The 19,386-nt window shown below is 51.5% G+C and overlaps 2 protein-coding genes across 10 annotated transcripts; both read right to left on the minus strand.

Moving 5' to 3' along the window:
• Nucleotides 1-1,575: 1,575 nt before the first annotated feature.
• NGRN (neugrin, neurite outgrowth associated) lies at nt 1,576-7,419 on the minus strand. Its single transcript, XM_042940972.1, has 3 exons — nt 7,185-7,419; nt 6,710-6,820; nt 1,576-2,650 (listed from the first exon to the last, which is right to left on the minus strand). Exons 1-3 carry the CDS (start codon nt 7,346-7,348, stop codon nt 2,047-2,049), a joined length of 879 nt encoding a protein of 292 aa, XP_042796906.1. The 5' UTR covers nt 7,349-7,419; the 3' UTR covers nt 1,576-2,046.
• A 163-nt stretch (nt 7,420-7,582) lies between these two features.
• LOC122221598 (tubulin polyglutamylase TTLL13-like) lies at nt 7,583-19,291 on the minus strand. Of its 9 annotated transcripts, none has more exons than XM_042940971.1 (16): nt 19,119-19,291; nt 18,475-18,501; nt 18,231-18,373; nt 17,834-17,874; nt 17,011-17,129; nt 15,391-15,521; nt 15,004-15,160; nt 14,031-14,174; nt 13,574-13,659; nt 13,042-13,273; nt 12,364-12,557; nt 10,557-10,742; nt 10,077-10,257; nt 9,617-9,796; nt 8,716-9,034; nt 7,583-8,355 (listed from the first exon to the last, which is right to left on the minus strand). In XM_042940971.1, the coding sequence occupies exons 5-16, from the start codon at nt 17,110-17,112 to the stop codon at nt 8,099-8,101; spliced, it is 2,169 nt and encodes a 722-aa protein (XP_042796905.1). In that variant the 5' UTR covers nt 17,113-17,129; nt 17,834-17,874; nt 18,231-18,373; nt 18,475-18,501; nt 19,119-19,291; the 3' UTR covers nt 7,583-8,098. The 9 variants fall into 9 exon arrangements, with proteins under 9 accessions (XP_042796905.1, XP_042796899.1, XP_042796897.1 ...); XM_042940965.1 differs by having other exon boundaries at nt 8,716-8,827; nt 8,990-9,034; nt 18,231-18,501; nt 19,119-19,202; XM_042940969.1 differs by having other exon boundaries at nt 8,263-8,355; nt 8,716-8,827; nt 8,990-9,029; nt 18,231-18,501; nt 19,119-19,202.
• Between the last annotated feature and the right edge of the window lie 95 nt (nt 19,292-19,386).

Below are 19,386 nucleotides of genomic sequence, written 5' to 3' on the forward strand. Positions count from 1 at the left end.
CCCAACTCTTGATTTTGGCTCAGGTCATGATCCCAGTGTCATGGGATAAAGCCCTGCATTGAGCAGAGTGCTTGAGCTTGGAGCTTGCTTGGGATTCTACCTCTCTCCCTTGCTCGCTAAAATAAAAAATATATTTAAAAACTAGCATCTTCTTGGGGCGCCTGGGTGGCTCAGTCGGTTGAGCGTCTGACTTTGGCTCAGGTCATGATCTCACGGTTTGTGAGTTCGAGCCCCATGTTGGGCTCTGTGCTGACAGCTCAGAGCCTGGAGCCTCTTCAGATTCTGTGTCTCCCTCTCTCTCTGCCCCTCCCCAACTCATGCTCTCCGTTTCAGAAATAAATGAACATTATAAAAAAAAATTTTTTTTAAGTAGCATCTTCTCTTAAAACTAAAAAGTTCTAAGAGCAAATTACCGTCTGTTTTAATTATAAAAATACTGAGGGGCGCCTGGGCGTCATGATCTCATGGTTGGTGAGTTCGAGCCCCACGGGGCTGTACTGACAGCTCAGAGCCTGGAGCCTGCTTTGAATTCTGTGACTCCCTTTCTCTGCCCCTCCCCCCCCCCCGCACTTTCTCTCTCAAAAATAAACATTAAAAAGATTTCTTTAGTGTATTAATAGGCTAGTGACAGAGCAGTGAGAATAGGACCTTATTTGCCCACTGCTGTATTACCAGAAACTGGATTCTCTTTGATTGGCAGGTGATAGGGCCTTGCTATTTATACTGAACAAATGCCCAAGTTAACAGTAATCAATGATACTGTAATGGCTATTAATTACATTTGAAATAGCAAGGAGATTCACGAACACACTCAATGACAGGTTTGGAAAATGGATTATTTTCATTAAACACCCTGCACTTAAATTCTGAATAACCAGTTTTTGCCAGGAAGTTGTTAAAATGAGGCATGGCTGAAAACTGTCATTGGGCTCTTCTGTTGCGTGCACGTGTCTCACTCAATTTTCTACTGATAATCACTCTGGTTATAATGAAAGGTCTCTAAAAGATTCGGTAAATTAACAGAAATTATGCCAGGCAGGAATGGATTCCTGGAATTTTAGAAGCCCTGAACTAAAGGTCAGACCTGGGTTCAAGTCCCTGTGCTACTGCTCAGCAGCAGCCATGTGGCCTCGAGCAGATCTGAAAATGAGACTGTCCTCTAATCTTTGAAAGGGGCCGATAATCTGCTCTTGCCCCCATCACAGCTCCATCGCAAAAATCTGATGACAACAGTGAAGATGCTATTGAAGCTTGTGAAAGTAGCTAGAGATGATGCCGGAGGCCCGAAAGCCTTCGCCTTTTTTTCCCCCCCCATGGATCAAACCCCCCATACCCTAATCTCTTTCAGAGCCCCACCAACAGAAGGAAAGAGGAGCTCCTTTAGACCAGGTGATCCAGCGAAGGTATGATGTCCTAATTTTTAGCTGTCAACATCAATTACTAAGCAGGGTGATCTACAAAGTGTCCTTTGTTGGGAACTCCTCTGGCCCCATCTCTCTTCTAATGTTTAATGACAAAGGACCTCTGGTCTCTTCGAACCCTCACTTTTCCCACCCCAGAGAGCACCAATCAACACAAACTGCTACATTTTATTTTCTTTTGCACATAATGAAAACATTCTACTGATAAAGCAGTTCCAGAACTATTAGTGTTCATTAATCAAGAAGTAAATGAGATCAGAAGGCAAACTTTTCATTTTTTCCCAAACATATACTGCAAATTTCACAGAAAAGTTCTAACAACGCATGCAACACGGGCAAAAATGGGGAGTACTGAAGATCCACATGGGTCAGATCAGGAGCAGAGCTCCAGGACACTGGAGTCTACCCAGCCAGTCATTAACCCTGCCCTGCCATACACATTGGCCCTGTGAAGTTCACTGCCCTCTTGTCAGATTCATATCTGAGCAGCTGTTTCCTCCCATGGTCCAGGCTCATCATTTCCTCCCATCCCAAGGTGGATGATCCACACACAAAAGTCCAGGCAGCTCCAAACCTACTCTCCCAGCTGCGTTTCAGGTGGCATCTCCACAAACCAGGCTCCAGCTCAAATTCTGTACAAGAAGTTCCCGTTACTGTCAAAGAACTCTCGCCCCCTCTGGACTACTTTGCTGCTGAAGTTCTGGTCACCTGGGTCCTGCGCCTTCAACTCTTCCAGCTTCTTGGCAGTTGGCAATCCATCACCGTCAGCTCGTCTAGAACCCGCACGATCGCTGGTGGGGCACTTCTGCAGCTCTTGCCCGTGACCTAGATCAGCAACAGGCACAGAGTGCTCCCGCTGCGGATCCTGGATTCCTTTATCCCCTCCCTTCTGTCTCCTTGGTGTACTGTGAGTGTTCGATTCTATCACTTTCAAAGCTATGCTGTGACCCCAGCCTTTGAATGACGTTTCATCTGCTGGCATCAACGAAGAGCCTGACCCAGAGTGGCTCGTGGAGAGCGGCTTCAAGGAATCCTGAGAACCTGGGAGCTGTCTGAACGAGAGGGCGAGCCCAGGTTTCTTAAGGACTTTTTGATCCTGCTTCAGTTTCTGCTCCAATGTGGGTACGAACTTGCTCTTTAAAACCCTCCGGATCACATGAGTGCTGACACCAAAGCCTTCAGCTAATCTGGGAACTGACCAGGACTCTGCAAATTCTTTACGCAAATATCTATGGGAAAAAGAAGCAGGTTTTCAAGTTGTGAAAAAGTCTGCTATCAGAGTACCTAACTGATAATACTCGTTATATTTGTGTGAAAAGAAGAGGGCTTGGAAAAAGCACGAACACGGTCTCTATCTTGTGCCACCAAATGGCTATGTTCCGTTCCCATACACCGACAGCAACACCCAACCACTCTTAGGTCACTTTTATTTCACAAGAACTAAACTCCCAGTGTGTACCAGGCCCCAGCTAGATCCTGGGGATGCATGAATACTGTCCTTCCTTTCAGAGTACATACAATCTAGTGGTGGAGACATATTAACATACAACACTACTGTGGTAAGGCATAGCAGAGAATGCTGTGAGAGCACCCAGAGGACCCAGGAACAGGCTATCACAACATTTGCCGGGTGGCTCAGGAATTGCTTCAGAAGTCCCTCTATGAGGCCTAAAAGGATGAAGAGGAGTAATAAGCTGGCAGAAAGAAAATATCAAAGGTATTTTTTTTTTAAATTTTTTTAAACGTTTCTTTTTGAGAGAGAAAGACAGAGCACGAGCAGGGAACGAGTAGGGAAGGGGCAGAGAGAGAGACACAGAATCCAAAGCAGGCTCCATGCTCTGAGCTGTCAGCACAGAGCCTAGCACAGCGCTTGAACTCATGAACCATGAAATCATGACCTGAGCTGAAATCAGACGCTTAACCGACTGAGCCACCCAGGTGCCCCCTCAAAAGTATTTTTTTTTTTAAGTCTTATTTATTTAAGTAACCTCTACACCCAATGTGCCGCTTGAACTCACAAACCCTGAAATCAAGAGTCGTACTCTTTTCTGACCAAGCCAGCCAGGCGCCCCTCAAAGGTATTGATGGTAGGTCTCGAGAGCAGCATGTAAAATGCAAAACAGCACATCACCATTGTTGGCAACAGCTCAACTTGTCTAACAGTGAGGCCAGAAGCAAGATGATGTCATGCTTCCGACTCTGAAGTTTATCCCCAAATCAACAGTGAATCAAGGGAGGATTTTTTTTTTTAAGTGGGTATATTCAAAAATAGCAAGAAGGCGGGGGCACCCGGGTGGCTCAGTCGGTTAAGCGTCCGACTCCTGATTTCAGTTCAGGTCATGATCTTGTGGTTCATGGGTTCGAACCCCATGGCAGGCTCTGTGCTGACAGTGCGGAGCCTACTTGGAATTCTCTCTGTCCCTGTCTCTGCCCCTCCCCCGTTTACGCACATGTTCTCTCAAAAATAAATAAATGAACATTAAAAAAAAAAAGAATTAAAAAAAACAGCAAAAGAATTGCCATTCAGGACATCCAAGCTATGGCAAACCACAAGCAGATCCAGGAAGGAGTTTAAGCAGTGGAATGCCATGAGCAGCTTTTCCTTTTTCAGCTCAATCTAGGGGGTAGTTTTCAGTGGCAACACTAGAAATGGAAGGATCAGCCCAGAGGCTTTCATGGTAATCTAGGCAGTCTGAACTGAGGCAGCCGCAATGAAAGCAGAGAAGGAAGAGAGTTGAGGAATATTTTAGGAAGGCCAAACGGAAGAACTTGGTAAGGACTAAATAACTGGAGGTAGAAGTAGGCAAAGATTCCAGATTTCAGTTCGAGTGTTTGGTGGGAACATTCAGGGGTACGGGGAAAACAGGAACAAAGTGAAATTGCCAGGGAACAACAATAAATTCTCTCTTGTTGAGTTTGCGATTATGTTCAGTTTGAAGAACCTACGTGACACTCAAACAGAGATGGGCTAGCGCACAGTTGAATATATACAAGTCAAAAGATAAACACAGATGGGAGACGACAGACTTGGAAGTCACAAGCCAAGACCAATGGTGGCTGAAGCCACGCGAGTGGCTGGCTTTAGGCAGGGAAATGTGTGGAGATAAAATGACCAAGGACACAACTCTAAGGGTACCCCAGGAAGGAAACTGAGAAAAGGAGTCCTAGAAAGAGAAGTGAGTAGTACCATGGGTCAAGGGAAGAAAGAATCTCAAGAAAGCAGACTACAGGGTCACACGCTGCAAAAAACGTTAGGGAGGCTAGAGACTGGAATGGCAGGAATGCCTAGCATTGAGGAAGTCACTGATAAGACTTGTGGACAATAGTTTCATTGTTGTAACAAAACAAGAAAGGGTAGGCAGCCAAGGAACAAACGGTGAGGGAGAACCTGAAGTTGACGTAGGTCTCTGGGGAATTAGATACATCTAAGACTTAGTGCACACAGAGGATGGGTCCTAGACAAATGAAGGGCTACCACTTCCCCTGGGATGTAAATAAGGGTATTAACATTGAGCAAAGAAAATAAGGAGGAAGACTAAGAAGCTTTAAAAGGCTCTATGGGTGCCCGGGTGGCTCACTCGATTAGGCACCCGACTTCACCTCAGGTATGACCTGAGTTCGAGCCCCACATCGGGCTGGCTCTCTGCTGTCAGCACAGATCCTCTGTTGCCCGCCACCTCCCCCTTCAAGCTCTCTCTCTCTCTCTCTCTCAAAAATAAAGAAACATTTAAAGAGCTCTTAATTAATGGCCAATTTTTTCTCTGAAGTAAAAGGACGTTTATTAGCCACAGAAGGGGAGGTGACAGGAAGATTTGGAAGAGCAGTTGTTCCAGAAAGGAAAGGAAGTGGACATGAGAGAAGTGCTACAGGCTCACAAAATCTCCTTGCTCTATAGAATCCCCTTCATTCTAAGTGTCTGTTTCAGAGTCACTCTGATGGGAATGGGAAATGACACACAGCTTACAGAAGGCAACTTAGCAATATTCATCAAAAGGCAAATCCACGTGTCCTTCCACGCGGCAACTCTACTTCTGGGAACGTACACAACAAATACACGTGGAAGGTATGTGGAACGAGGTGTACACGAAGTTACTCATCAGAGTACTATCTGTGATACCAAGTGAATGCAAACAACCGAAGCACACTTCATAAAAGACTGGTTAACTGAATTATGATCTGCTGGGGCGCCTGGATGCCTCAGCCAGTAGGGCATGCAACTCTTGGTCTCAGGGTCCCGAGTGTGAGCCCTACGTTGGGCACAAAGATTACTTAAAATTAAAAACAAAAATTACGATTTACTATAACTTCTTCAAAAAAGAGCTTTGTCTTCTGAAGAGGAAAGATCTATGAAATATGTGAAAAGGGGCACCTGGCTGGCTGGGCCAATGGATCATGAGACTCTTAAGCTCTGGGTTGTGAGTTAAAGTGCCGTGTTGAGTGTAAAAATTATGTGAAAATAAGATCTTAAAAAAAAAACCAAAAAACAAAAACTATATGAAAAAAGAAACGTGTAGAAGAGTATTTACAGTATTATACTGTTTGTGCTTAAGAAAATAAAAGTAGGGGCGCCTGGGTGGCTCAGTTGGTTAGGCGACCGACTTTGGCTCAGGTCGTGATCTCATGGTTTGTGAGTTCGAGCCCCATGTTGGGCTCTGTGCTGACAGCTCAGAGCCTGGAGCCTGCTTCGGATTCTGTGTCTCCCCCTCTCTCTGTCCCCTCCCCTGCTCACACTCTGTGCCTCTCTGTCTCTCAATAATAAATAAACGTTAAAAAAAAATTTTTTTTTTAAACATGCAAAAAAAAAAAAAAAAGAAAAGTTAACAATCTACATTCATAGTCGCTTGTATTTGCTTAAGGAAACCTGGAAAAAGGCACAAAAATTCATTAAAAGTAGTCTCACTGAAGACTGGCAGGGATTAAAACTTCTCAATGTGTACAAATAATGTTCTAATTTTGAACTATATGCCACGCATTGTTATTCAAAACAAACTTAAAACTTAAAAAGGGATCTAAGATTTTAATGATATGGGTTTACTCTTCCGAAAAACATACATAACCTTGTTAAGTCCCCATCCCTGACATTAGCTTAAGAACATCATGACAACTATTTTGAAGTTAAAGGCTGTGAGGTCTACAGCTTACTATTCTAAAATTTCAGCAAAAACGAACCGTGTCCTCATGTTAAAAACTACTAAATTTAGATGACGGGCTTATGGAAATTCATCTATTCTCCTTTTCATTTAGAAAACTTAAAATGATAAAAAGTAAACTATGACAATGATTCTCACCGGATCTGCTCCATCGCTTCCCTCGTCAGGGTCCTGGGCGGGGCACCCGGCGCCTCCATTTGCCTCCGAATTTTCTGGAATCGGGCGGCTTTTTTCTGTTGTTTCAGGGTGCTGGGGGAGAGAACCAATGGCAGAAGCCAAGCGTGGGAGCAAAACGGGTAGCTGAAGAGCCTCGCGCTAAATCACAGGCCCAGCCCTCTTCTCTTTGTTTGCAAGGGAAACCAGGCCACGTCTGTAACCTCCCCAGAAATCTAATCCCTAAAACAGCCCGTAAGCATGCCGAACTTTCTAAACGGGTGATGAAACACGTCATTGGTGAAGAAACCTGCCGTCCCAAAGGAGCCGCACACCTGCCCCTGCGCCCCCTGACAACGGGTGAGAAACAAGGGCTGCGGCGGATGCGGCGCTACAACGCCCGGCTCCAAGGGGGCGCGAAGCCCTGCTTCAGGCTGAGGGCCCGGGAAGCAGCCGGTACCTCTCCACCTCCTGCAGCTCCCGCTCCTCCGGCTCCCAGTCGGAATCGGGGTCTGGCTCCCGGCCGAGCGTGCCCGGGTCTACCATCCCCCGGGTCGCGAAACCACAGCGAGCCACGGCAGCACGAGCACGCAAGCCCAGCAAAAGGCTCAGAGCGACCGCCATGTCGACAAAAACAGCACGGGACAGTCCGAGAGGGGCAGAGAGACCGGAAATCTGGGGGCGGGGCCGGAAGTGGAAAGGCGCGGCGAAAGCCGGGATGGTCGTGCGTGGCTTCCGCTTCCGGCTGAGGGTGCGTTAGCTGGGATTGAACCTGCTTGCGGTTCACCCTTCCGGAGAGGAATAGTGGCGAGCGTTTACCCTGGAACGCAAGGGCCGGAATGAGCTAGAGAACGCTCCTGGAAAACGCCATAAACTTTAATAAAAAGTCGGAGTCCTCTGCCAAGAGCCACCCCTCCGCCCCCATGGCTGCCCAGGCCGGCCTGTCTCCGCCACGGCAGGGGGAAGGGCGTCTCCTTGGCGGTCGTCCGATGGCGACTGCCCCGTGGCTTGGGCACTCGGCTCCTCTGGGAAGGGGGCCCCTTGTCGCCAGGATGACCTCCAGCCCCGGGCTGCACCCAGCGTTCAGACCCATCTCCTAGCAATAAATCCAGGCTAAGGTTTGAAGGGCGGAGATGCCGGCCCTGGCTCCTCTTCATCTTTTAGTCTTTACGGATCTGGAAATAGTCTTAGGGTATTGAGGAATTCTCGATGTCTTTGTGTTTTGCCTTGTTCAAGCAGGGTTCCTGGCCAGGACTTTTCAAACTGAAGCCTGGTGGCAGTCTTTCATTTAGCGAAGATTGAAGGCCCTCTGCGCCTTCGGAAACTTGAGGGGGTTCTCCAGGAGAGGTGGAGTGCTGGGCTTCCGTCCTGCATTTACCGGTGGTGGCTGATGTCAAGGAGTGGAGTGGTATGCTGCATCAGGGGCGTAGAGGCAGGGCAGAGAGTGAGATCCTGGGCCTTGGGTGCACTGTGTTGGGTGTCTACCACCGAGGGCAAGGTGCAGTGAGTCCATGAGCTACTTGCCACTCTTTCCGGTTGCAGAAGATAGCCCTGCTTTGGGGTTAAAGAAGATGGCACTGATCCTGCCAGGGCTGTGTTTATGGCTTCTAGCCTTCTGCTGGCTTGGCCTTCTGCAGTGGAAACATGGGTCCCCCTGAGTTGGTATTCACAGGAGATTCACTCCCTCTTTACCAACTGTCACCCAATTACCAACACAGAAGAATGGCATCCCTTGCTTCCCTCCAGCATCTTTGCCACACTGTATCGTAATTGTTTACTTGTCTGTTTCCCTGTTGTGTTTGTTGAGTGCTAGGACTGTACTGCCATTTCTCCCAGGGTCCAGTATGTAGAGGAGGTAATGGGTCCACTACCCATCCCATTCCCACACTGGTGGAAGTGCCCTGTGGTGTTTTGGGACTGTCCCAGCTGTAATGTTTGCCAGTGGGGATTTACACAAGTCAGAGTGACCAGAGCTAGTTTTGCGTACTTACGGCTACTGAGCCTGACTCTGGCACTGGGAAAACAGTGCCTTCCCGGTGCTTTCATTGACAACGAAGAGGGGCCGTTGGCTGCTCGATCTCTTATCCAGCTGAAGTTCTTGGGCTGTAGATGGCACCAGGAATGATGTGGAATTGCAGCATTCATGCTTGGCTGTGGCCCTAAGATCTTGGGGATCAATTCGTGGGGCCGAACTGGATGCAGGAAGTGAGGAGGGCCCTGCTCTTTGGTGGCCCCTCTCAGGAGGACCAGTGGGACCAGACTCACAGATTGCAGTTCTTGATTGCCCAGCCCGTCCTGGTGAAATCTAGGCTAGAGGAGAAGAGCAACCCCTTACCACACTTCTTGTGAGGCTGGATGGACTGGAGGAAGAAAATAGGTAACCGAAACGTCTCTTCTAGGCCGTGGCCGCTATTTAACCAATTACTCCTTGGGGGCTCAGCAAAAACAAGACCCAACAGGCTTGACACCTGCCCAGGGAACAGTGAATGCGGCAGCTGTTCTCTTGGCCCAAGTCTGTTTGCTTATCTCCCGTTAGAGCCACGGCACTGGCAGGGCTAGAGAGAGATTACACAGAAGCCACTGAGGGTGGTGGCCTTCTTATTCGTCAGGCATGAGTTTGGGGTTATTGCAAGGCTGGAATAAAGAGAACACATCTCTTGCGAATAGGTCAGGAGCTGCACTTTGCCGGATGTCATTACTAAACACCAGGGAGCGTGGGAGCAAATGCAAAAGCAACCAAGAGACCCCTTCCCAGCGCCCAGCAGGAGATGCTCTCCCAGGCTCCGTGCCTGCCAGACACCATCACGTTAGCCTTCTGGGCCGCGGCCACCCCTGTGTGCCAGTGCAGCCCTTGTTCCCTGGTTCTGCGAGATGCTGCGCAGGGACCCTCACCCGATACTCGTGAAGCCTTCTGTGGCCCCAGTGGCTGGGGTGCAGCATGTGGCTGAGTTGCTCTATGATACCGAGGCTTCGGATGAGATTCTCCCTTTGTAGCAGGGCCTTCATCCGCTCCAGCTCCTCCTCTTCCACGATTTCTTGAGGATGCATGGTATCCACGTGTACGGGGAGCAGCTGTGAGGTACATGAGGGCTGAACGCAAGATCTCCGAGAGCGAGTCCCAAACCATCGACGACGATGGCTGCGGGACTCCTGCCTGCTCTGCCTCTGTGCATTCCCTGACCCTAGTGGAAGGTCCCCTTTGCTGTCCATTCTCCTCCCCACCCCCACCCCCAGCCCCTGTTCTGCGAGGTCAGATCCAACGTATTCATTAGGAACTCCTCTCCCTCTCCCTCCCTTCTCTAGACCCAACCTATTTCCTGTTGAAAGGCAAGAGCTACCAAACCCCGGACACCTCTTTCTCCCGGTTCCAGTTCCTGTAAGCCAAGTGGGCGGGAAGTCCCCGGAGCCCGGCCCTGCATCGGCTCTTCTCTCCCGCTGATTCACCCTGGTTCTGGTCCCGGCTCTCCTTCCGCCTCTTACTTCCTGAGGTCTCCTGCTGTTCCTGCTTAAGGCGGATCTCTTCCAGTTGCTGTCTGACAAGACACAGCAGCTTCAGACACTGGAGAGATTATGTTGGGGGGAGGCAGGGTGAGGGGAAGTGGGGATGGGGGAGTGGGAAATCAGATCTGTCTGGGAGGCAGACAAGAGAAGAATGAGGGGGGAAATGGGAAACCTCCTATATGGAGTTACTGAGTCCGAAAGAATTTATGACTCCATTCCTCTTGGCTCAAGTGTCTGGCTTCCTCTCTACCCTGCTGGTAAGCAGTTCAGCTTCAGGATATGTGCGCCCCCCCCCCCCCAAGTGGACAGAGGACAAGGCAAGGCAAAGTACCTGGCACACTCCTCTCTAGCCTTGGAAGCAGCAGTCTCCTGGAAGAGGGAGCCGTTGTGCTTGAAGAAGGGTGCGTACTTGTCCGTGTTAGGCCCGGGATAGATCCGCCGGTACCCCCCGAGGTGGGAGTCCTCATGGCGCTCCTGGTCCAGTATCGCTGCGTGCGACAGTTCAGTTTGTTCTCGCCTAGGGAAACCAAGCTCCAGAGTGAGTCGGGAGGGCTCTGAGAATGTTCAGTGGGGAAAAGAAGGCCGGCCAAGGCTTTGAGAACCTTCTGCTTGCTTCACGGCCTTTCTGGCCTCTGCCCATGTAGTGAGGGCTGCAAAGGCCCTCTGGCCAATCCCGCTTGTGTGTAGCCACGGAAATCTGGGCTTGACTTCCAGAAATCTGGTTTTCATCTTAAGTGCAAGCTAGCACTCCAAGTTCTCACGGTCTTTTAGGTTTCTGATCATAGAGTAATCTATGTTAATTACAGAAAAATGTAGAAGAGCAAAAAGAAGATAAAACCTCCCATAATCTTACTGTGCAATTAGCATATTGGTCATGAGCATGGACTCAGGTGCGGGACCCCCGAGTCTGAACCCTGGCTTTGCCACCGACTACCTTCCTTTCTTGTTTCTGACAAAAATGGGATCATACAACCTTGCTAAATGGCTTCCTAGTAGTCACGTGGTTCTGTGATTGTACTTTCATTTATTAAGTCCAGTAGTTGTGAACCCTTTTCCCCACTGAAAGACATCACTCATGATATAATAGGCACATGTGCAGCCCCACTGTGGGAAGAGCCGGCGTATTTCCAGTAACAGTCCTGCTTCCCCTCCATTCACACATGAGAGCGCCTACTATGTGCCAGGCCCTCAGGATATCCTAGCAAACCAAATACACACAGGCCTGCATATCGCAACCCAGGTGGGGAAGAGCACTGGAATAGGAATGCTTCCAATTCCACTCCATTTGTATGTGTTATTAACATTAATTTAGTATCGGCAGCAAATCACCGTGTTGGTAACCCATCTTATAATTAAAACAACAGTGGGTGAAAAATGCTGATTTAAATAACCTCTTATTGTTGCATGACTAGACTGTTTCCTGTTTCATTATTATAACCTGTCTAGAGGACCTTTGTTAAAAACAAAAACAAGGGGCCCCTGGGTGGTTCAGCTGGTCGAGTGCCCGACTTCCACGGAGGTCGTGATCTCGTGGTTCGTGGGTTAGAGCCTCACATCCTTGCTGACAGCAGCGAGCCCGCTTTGGATCCTCTGTCTCCCCACCCCCCCCCCCCCCGCCCCGTCTGCCCCTCCCCCGCTCACACTCTGTCTCTCTCGCTCTCAGAAATAAACATTAAAAAACAAAACCAAAAACAAACAGCCAATCAAACCGCAAAGAGCTTCATATGAGCTAGTAGAAAATAGCTCTAAGCCGTGTTGCTACACGTGGTAGAGAGAGTGTGAAAGTTACACTACTGTCTAGGTAGGTAAAGGGAGAAAAACATCTGTATAAGTTATTTCTACAGGTATATATTATACGCACACCTATGTGTGTATGTGTGCATTAACTGCTAAAGCATACACATGGCATAGGTTGGCTCCTCCGGGGGAAACTGAGTAGCCGGAGAACAGGAAGGGATTCTTCACAGGATCTTTCGAATTTCCAACATGCAATCTATGATCCGTAAGGCGTCATCTACGCCAAAAAACCCACAATTGTGCTTCACAGCTAATCATTACCCCCAGACTCTCTTCGCCACCTACAGGAGCACTTTTCCCGTCAGGAAAGTAATGACAAAGAAGACAGACACGTGGCCCACCTGGCTTCTCGTGGCTGCTGGTGGCGCTGGTGGCACTGGAAAAGCCGCTCCTTGACTCGCCGCTTGTCCTCCTCTATCACCTTCCTTTTGTCACAGCCCCGGAGGTTGACAAGGGTCATGGCATCCCACAGAAGTGCGTCCTTCACTTCGCGATCAAGGTGGGAGTCAGTGGTGAAGCTCGGGGAGTGGTTTACCTGCCAGGAGGAGTCATCGTCCCACCCTTCCTACACTGCCTGAGCACGTGTGGCCTCGGGCAGGCCGGACTGGACAGTCCAGGCAAGACATCCCCCTCCAGAGGCCTCGGCCGAGGAGGCTGGATGTTCTGACTTCCAAGGCCACGGGACCCCGCCACAGAGATCCCTCCAGTACACAGGCTGCTGAGAGCAAACCAGACAGCCTGCCTCTACAGATACAGTGTCCCTAAAGACAAAAAGATTCCATGGGGGAACACTTGGGATCCAAATCCTGGATCCCTATGGTGGAGGCCAGAGATCACTAGGCTTGGACTCAGCAGGTCAAGAGTGTAGACACCTACTGCCTTCTGCCATTCCTACCCACCCCAGGGCCGCCATGTCCCCCATTCTCTGTTCCACCACCTGACTGCACTCCTAGCCCAGGCGTCCTGCTCAGGGAGGCCTCAGGCCCCGGGTTTTGCAAAGTCCGGAAGATCATCCTCACCTCCAGCAGCCAGGGTTTCAGCTTGTGGTCCAGCAAGATGTCAAAACCAAGGATCTCAAAACAGGCACATGTACCTCCGTTCAGATAGTGGGGGAAACAGGTTCGGTAGTTGTGGCGAAGAACAGAATGGGCTGAGACGATGGTTTTGACGATGATGTCCTCGATGTGCCCCCACAGCTCTCGGGGGTCGTAGCCGTGTTCTCGCAGCCAGGCATTGAGCGTCGACAGCTTCCTGTGAGGCCCAGTGCTCAGAGGAGGACCAGTTTCTACACCACTGGGGCCAGGCCGAGGGCAAGAGGCTCCCTATGGCTAACCCTAATTCTGTGCCTAGATTTCTTACACTTCAAAGGGCTTCTGGCAGCTTGGAGCCCGGCTTGGTCCTCAGGGTGGGGGCAGGGCTGCATTTAGAGGTCAAGCACAGGACAGGGGTCTGTGAAGGTGGTTTTCCTGAGCGATCGGCCTCCCAAGAGCCACCTCAGTTTCAGGGGCTGCTGAGACTATAAGGCTAAGGCACAACCAGAGCCGGGAGTACCTTTTACTGCCCGCAGCGTCGTCTCGGACAAAGTTCTCGTTGTGTTTGTTGATGGCATAGTTGGTCAGATGCATGCAGACATCATCCTGGGAAGAGAGCGGCCCCGTGGCGCTCAGACTGCTTCCCCGAAGCACTCCTCTCCAGCCCTTCCTTGCCTTTTCTACGACCTTCCCCTCCCCGGGACAAGGGCTCCTCGGCGGGCCCTCTTCACCTAAGAACTGTCCTGTGAGCTCCTGGGGAAGGGGGTGGGCTGGCGTCCTCCAGGGAGGACCTTTCAGCGGTCACCACCCACCGAATGCTCTCCTCCCAGCCACGGGGTTAGGGTGCTCGCTGGTTCCATTGCTTGTTCATGGGTGACGACAACAAGCCTTTCTACCTGGTCCGCCACAGAACCTCAGCACTCAGGAGAAGAGGGCGCCGCCCTGTCCCCTCCCAGGGCCACCGTCTGGCCCCTTACCAGGTTGCTGTTGTTGGGCTCCGCGTAGGGCATCGTGGCAAAGCGGGCCAGGCCCTCCTCGTACATGAAAATCCGAAGAGGGTCGCAGGAGGTGATGAGGACATAGATTCGCATATCGAACTTGAAGCCGTCAATGAGGAAGGGCTGAAAGCACGCAAACCCGCCGGGGAAGAATACTTCTGAAGCGCTCATTCTATACCACACGTTGTTTGAAGTGTTTCGGATGCATAACCGGTTTGATTGTCGTAATAACCATATACAGCATAAAGTAGTCACTGTTATTTTTCCCATTCAACAAATGATGACATTGAGTCACGGAAAGGGTAAGAAATTGCCCAAGATTTGGGGCACCTGGGTGGCTCAGTCCTTTAAGCGACTGACTCCTGGTTTGGGCTCAGGTCATGATCTCGCGGTTTGTGAGTTCGAGCCCCAAATCGGCTCTGCACTGGGGGCAGAGAGCCTGCTTGGGACCTCTGTCTCTGTCTCTGTCTCTGCTCCTCCCCCACTCATGCTCACTCTCTCCCTCCCTCTCCCTCAAAATAAGTAAACTTAAAAAAAAAAAAAATAGAGGGGCGCCGGGATGGCTCAGTCCATTGAGCATCCAACTTCAGCTCAGGTCGTGATTTCATGGTTCATGGGTTCGAGCCCCGCATCTAGCTCTGTGCAGTTGGCTCGGAGCCTGGAGCCTGCTTCAGATTCTGTGTCTCCCTCTCTGCCCCCGCCCCTCGCGCTCTGTCTCTCTCTGTCTCTCTCTCAAAAATAAACAAACATTAAAGAAATTTAAAAAAAAAATTGTCCAAGATCACATATGTAAGAAGTGGAAAAACTCAGATTCAGACCGAGGCAGGATGGCTCTGAACCACGGCTCTGATAAGAGGAAATAGGAGGTAGGAGCCAAAGCCTGGCTTCCCCCTCTGGCAGTGGGAGAGATGAGGCCGGGGCAGGGCCCTGGCGGTCCGGAGGCGCCCTTCACCTTGGAGATGTACTGCTGGCAGATCATGTGCTCTCCTGGCTTGATCTCCCGGGGACTTCGGGTGATGAAGATGCCGCGTCCCTGACAGCCGCTGTCCGGCTTGCAGATGTAAGTGCGGGTTTTTCGCTGACGACCGTAGGACTGGAAGTCCCCGTAGCTGTGTGCAGAGGGGGGCTGGTCAGAAGGTTTCTGCGCGTGGCAGCTGTCCCAGGGCCCCAGTGGGGTTCTGCTCTCCTGTCCGTGCTCTTCCTGGAGCGTCAGTCTCCCACCTACTTTTCTGTGACCAGCTGAAACCTTCTAGGTGACAAGGCCAGAGCCTGGAGGGAAGTGAGATGGCGAAACCTTTCCTCCCCCAGCACATCAGCCCCGGGGGCCGGGCTCGCTCACTCTGCAGGGAGGCACCAGGTGCGGGGGAAGATGTTGTACTCCGTGGGATAGAGTTTCTGCATGCGGTTGAGGTTCCGAGCCAGCAGATCTTTGCGGCAGATTTCCGTCATGCCAGGGAAGTGGTTGATTTTCTGTAACAGAGCCAGGTGGTGACCTACCCCCACGAGCAGAGTGAGTGGCAGCCCCTGGGGTCTGGGGCACACCAGGAGGACCGGGAAGGTCAAGGCAGAAGTCACAGAGGAGGAAAACACTATACCTAATACCCTAAGGGAGAAAAGGAAGGTTCCCTAAGGCAGGTGAGAACCTCCTCCTTGGCCTCTCCCAAAACACATGTCCACACTGAGGTCAGGAGACGAGGGGCAGTGAGAAGGACTCGCCAGGACTTCGGGTCTTCTAGCCACCTTCTAACATGCCCCAGGCCACCAGCAACTAGTCCTGTAAGGATAACTGGGGCATGGGAGCATAAGCCAACGAGAAACCATTTTCCAAGAGAGAAAAGGAAATCGAGAATGAGTCCCAGGGAGCGCTGGGTCATGGCGCCCCCAGGGTATGACGTCTCCGGGGTGACCTGTGGGAACTCCGGTGCTGGGAGGCAGAATCTCCCATAGGTTCTGGGCTCTCTCACTGGCTTTACCACACCCTAGCTGCATGAACTTAGTACTTCTGAGCCTTGGTGTCCTCTTAACAAGAGAGTATCTGCCACTCGGTGTTCTTTTTGAGGATTTAATTGCGGTAAGAACATAAAAGCAGATAACACAGGGTCTGACGTACAGTAAGCCCTCAATGAACGCTGTTAACTGTGCCTGTTTTACAGCCGCCACCTGCATGTCCCTTTTTTTTTTTTTTAATATTTATTTTTAAGAGAGAGACAGAGACGAGTGGGGTGGGGGTGCAAAGAGAGAGGGGGGAGAACATAGAATCTGAAGTAGGCTCCAGGCTCTGAGCTGTCGGCACAGAGCCCGACGCGGGGTTTGAACTCAGGGACCACGAGATCATGACCTGAGCCTAAGTCAGACGCTTCACCGACTGAGTCACCCAGGCACCCCTCTTTTTTTTTAATGTTTATTTATTTATTTTGAGAGAGAAAGAGAGTGAGAATGGGGAGGGGCAGAGAGAGAGAGAGAGGAAGAGAGAGAATCCCAAGCACAGAGCCCAACACGGGGCTCAGCCCCACGAACGAGGAGATCACGACCTGGGCCAAAATCAAGGGTTGGATGCTCAAGTGACTGAGCCACCCAGACGCCCCACGCAGACTCTCAATGGATGCGGATGCGGGACCAAGCTGTTTAGAAGCCGGCTCACTCAGCTGCCCCTGGGGTTAGTGCTGAAGCTGCCTTCCAGCCTTCCCCTCAGGTGGGCTCACCGGCCCTGGAGGGGGTCAGCTGGGCACAGATGCTTCCAGGCGAGCAGTGCCCAGCATATACCTCCTTCCTATGATAGAAGTTCCAGGAACCCAAGAGGAGAGTTTTTCCAGTGGAGCAGAAGCCCCTAGCCGCGGCCTTTCCTGCTCTGCCCAGAGGGACAACTACAAAGGGTGTGGGGTTGGGCGTCTGAGCAGAAGGGCGGGAGTAACCACTCAGGGCCGCAGCCCCTTGGGGCTCTTGGGTCAGGAGATCGTACCTGAAACCTCTTCATGTCCATGACTCGTTCAAGTGAGACAGAGCAGTCCGTCCAGTACACAGTCCACTCTTCATCCTCCCCAACCTCCTTTAGGCCACACATTTGAGCTGCCCGACGCACTGTGGAGAGACGGAGGTCAGCGGGGCCAGCCTGGCCACTGGCAGTGAGCCTCGGGAGGGCAGCTGGCTCGGGTAACTTGACCAGAGGGTGGACGGGAGATGAGGTGGTTCTTACCTCCGCTCCGCCGTTTAATTACCATGTGACAATTCCAAGTTCATGAAGCTGTCAAGGCCCTTCCAAAATCTGTGACGGAGAAAACTAGAGCCTGGCTCTCTACTCCCGTCAACCCTCTCTCTCAATTAGGATGGCTTCTGACCTGCAGAGCTGACCCTCTCTCCGTAGGGGTCACATCTCACACTGTGGGTGGCCCCTTGCATAGATGACGGTGGGGATAAGAGGAGATAGAGAGATGGCTGACCCAGCTGGTGATTTTTTTCTTTTAATTCCCCCCCCCCCCCCGAATCTTCCTTGGAAAAAAACTCTATTAGCCTGTTCTCATCTCAACTCTGGTAAAATCTGGGAAGGGTGGGGGCAATGGTGACTTCCGGTCACTTTTTTTTGTTAGCTAACTGTGGAGATTCCCACCCTAACCCCAAGACGAACTGGAACAGAGATGTCTCAGCTGCTAGTAGCTCAGCCCAGGCTGTAGGCCAGCCTAACGAGATCCAGGGGCTGGGAGCCCGACTGGGGGACCGTTCCCAGAGTCGAAGCTGCAGGTGCCCTCTTATGCGCAGTGTTGTGAGTGAGTGAACCGGGTGCTTACCGCTCTCGTACTTGCAGTTGGTCAGGTTGATGGCCAGGGGTCTGGAATGAAGGAACAGTAGAAATCAGGCAGAGTGGGATGAAGGACAGACCCTGGGCTGCCAGGCACCCGGAGGAAGAGACACCCAGCACATCTACAATGCAGTTCGTTTTCTCTAAAAGCCACAGAAGACCAGGATGATAGAGACATGTTAAGTCTGCAAACCCAGCCAGCTCAAATGGTTCTGGATTTTGTGTTTTTCTCGTTCCAGAAGGTTAATGATGTTCCTGTATTCCCTGTCCTCTTTCGCAGATTAAAGGGAAGACCCCGACTGCTGAAGGGAGGCTGGGGGTGACTCTCTTCTGGAGCCAGGCAGGTGGCGGGGGGTGGAGGGGGGTGTGGTCCAGGGACCCGTTACCTGTGTTTCCGCCTTCTCTTTCTCCTCCTAACTTCTAAGTCATCTGAGTCAGTTGGGGCTATGATTTTCTTTGGAATCTTCTTGGCTACAACAGATAAGGGAACTCCATCCCCAAATTCCTTATAGTCAGCCTTTGGAAGTTCCTGCTGAGAAGAGTTCGAGGGGATGGTAGCTTCCTCTTTAACACACTCCTCCCCAGAGTCCTCTTCTTCAATGTAGTCTTCCTCTGATTCACTGGTCTTACAGGTATCTGGCTCCATCCTCTTAGATTCTGAGGGGAGGGGGTGAGAGTGAAATACATGTCAGAACTTCCTTCCTCCAGGCCGTGCAGGAGTCACAAAAAGCCCCTTCGTGTTATAAGGGAACATTGCTGCCCCTGGAGAACAGGACAATCCCAGTGCAGAATGCGATGTGTTCCTAGTAGGTAATGGAGGCTTGGGGTGGGGGTGGGGATGGGGGAATGCCTGTGAGATGTTGGATTCCCCGACAAGCCCTGATCATCCAAGACCACTACTCCATACAACACGTTGGGTTGCAAGTAGAAGCTGGACAGAGCTGGCAGGGATCATGACCATGGCTTTTTTATTTCTGGGAAGGGGGATGGCTGGGCCCTGGAGCGGACCTTCAATTTTAAAATAGAGCTAAAAACCAAAGGTCCCCTAAGCCGGCCCTTTCCATGTTCCGTGACTCGGTTTCTCCATGTGTACACACTGGGGCCAGGCCCTCGGTGGCTAAGTCCCCTCCCTTGGGCTCTGACGGCGGAGCGGGAGCCCCTGGCGGACACCGCCCACCCGGGGTTTCGAGGACAGCGGAGGGGCTGCCGGGTCCACCCCTAGCTGCCCGAGGCTGGACTCAGCTGGTCGCTCATGTCAGCCCTTCGCGCGACACCTGCTCCTTCCCGGGCGTCGCTGGGCCTCCGGGACCGCCTCCTTGCTCCACGGGACTGGCAGCCTCCGCCGATCGCGAGGGGGAGCCCGCTCCCCTCCCACCCCGGGGTTCGCTCCTAGCTGGGAGATCCCGGCGGCGGCGGCGGCGGCGCCTCCTGGAGCTAGCCGGCGGCCGCCGCCGCCGTCGCCATGGACACGGGGGCGGTCCCCATTGGAGCGGCGTTCTGGGGGCGGGGCCTTCCCGGGAACCACACCCACTTGGGCGCCCG

This window comes from Panthera leo, chromosome B3, assembly GCF_018350215.1.
Source record: "Panthera leo isolate Ple1 chromosome B3, P.leo_Ple1_pat1.1, whole genome shotgun sequence".
Lineage (NCBI taxonomy): Eukaryota > Metazoa > Chordata > Mammalia > Carnivora > Felidae > Panthera > Panthera leo.

Bases quoted from the DNA above. Each gene is read 5' to 3' on its own strand.
- NGRN (XM_042940972.1), bottom strand. From the start codon at position 7,348: ATGGCGGTCGCTCTGAGCCTTTTGCTGGGCTTGCGTGCTCGTGCTGCC. The intron at 6,821-7,184 runs GTACCGGCTGCT...TCTCTCCCCCAG, and splicing joins GAGCTGCAGGAGGTGGAGAG to CACCCTGAAACAACAGAAAA. The intron at 2,651-6,709 runs GTGAGAATCATT...TTTTTCCCATAG, and splicing joins GAAGCGATGGAGCAGATCCG to ATATTTGCGTAAAGAATTTG.
- LOC122221598 (XM_042940963.1), bottom strand. From the start codon at position 18,490: ATGGAGCCAGATACCTGTAAGACCAGTGAATCAGAGGAAGACTACATT. The intron at 17,875-18,230 runs GTAACGGGTCCC...CCTTCATTCCAG, and splicing joins AAGAGAAGGCGGAAACACAG to ACCCCTGGCCATCAACCTGA. The intron at 14,175-15,003 runs GTGAAGGGCGCC...GCGTGCTTTCAG, and splicing joins GCCAGCAGTACATCTCCAAG to CCCTTCCTCATTGACGGCTT.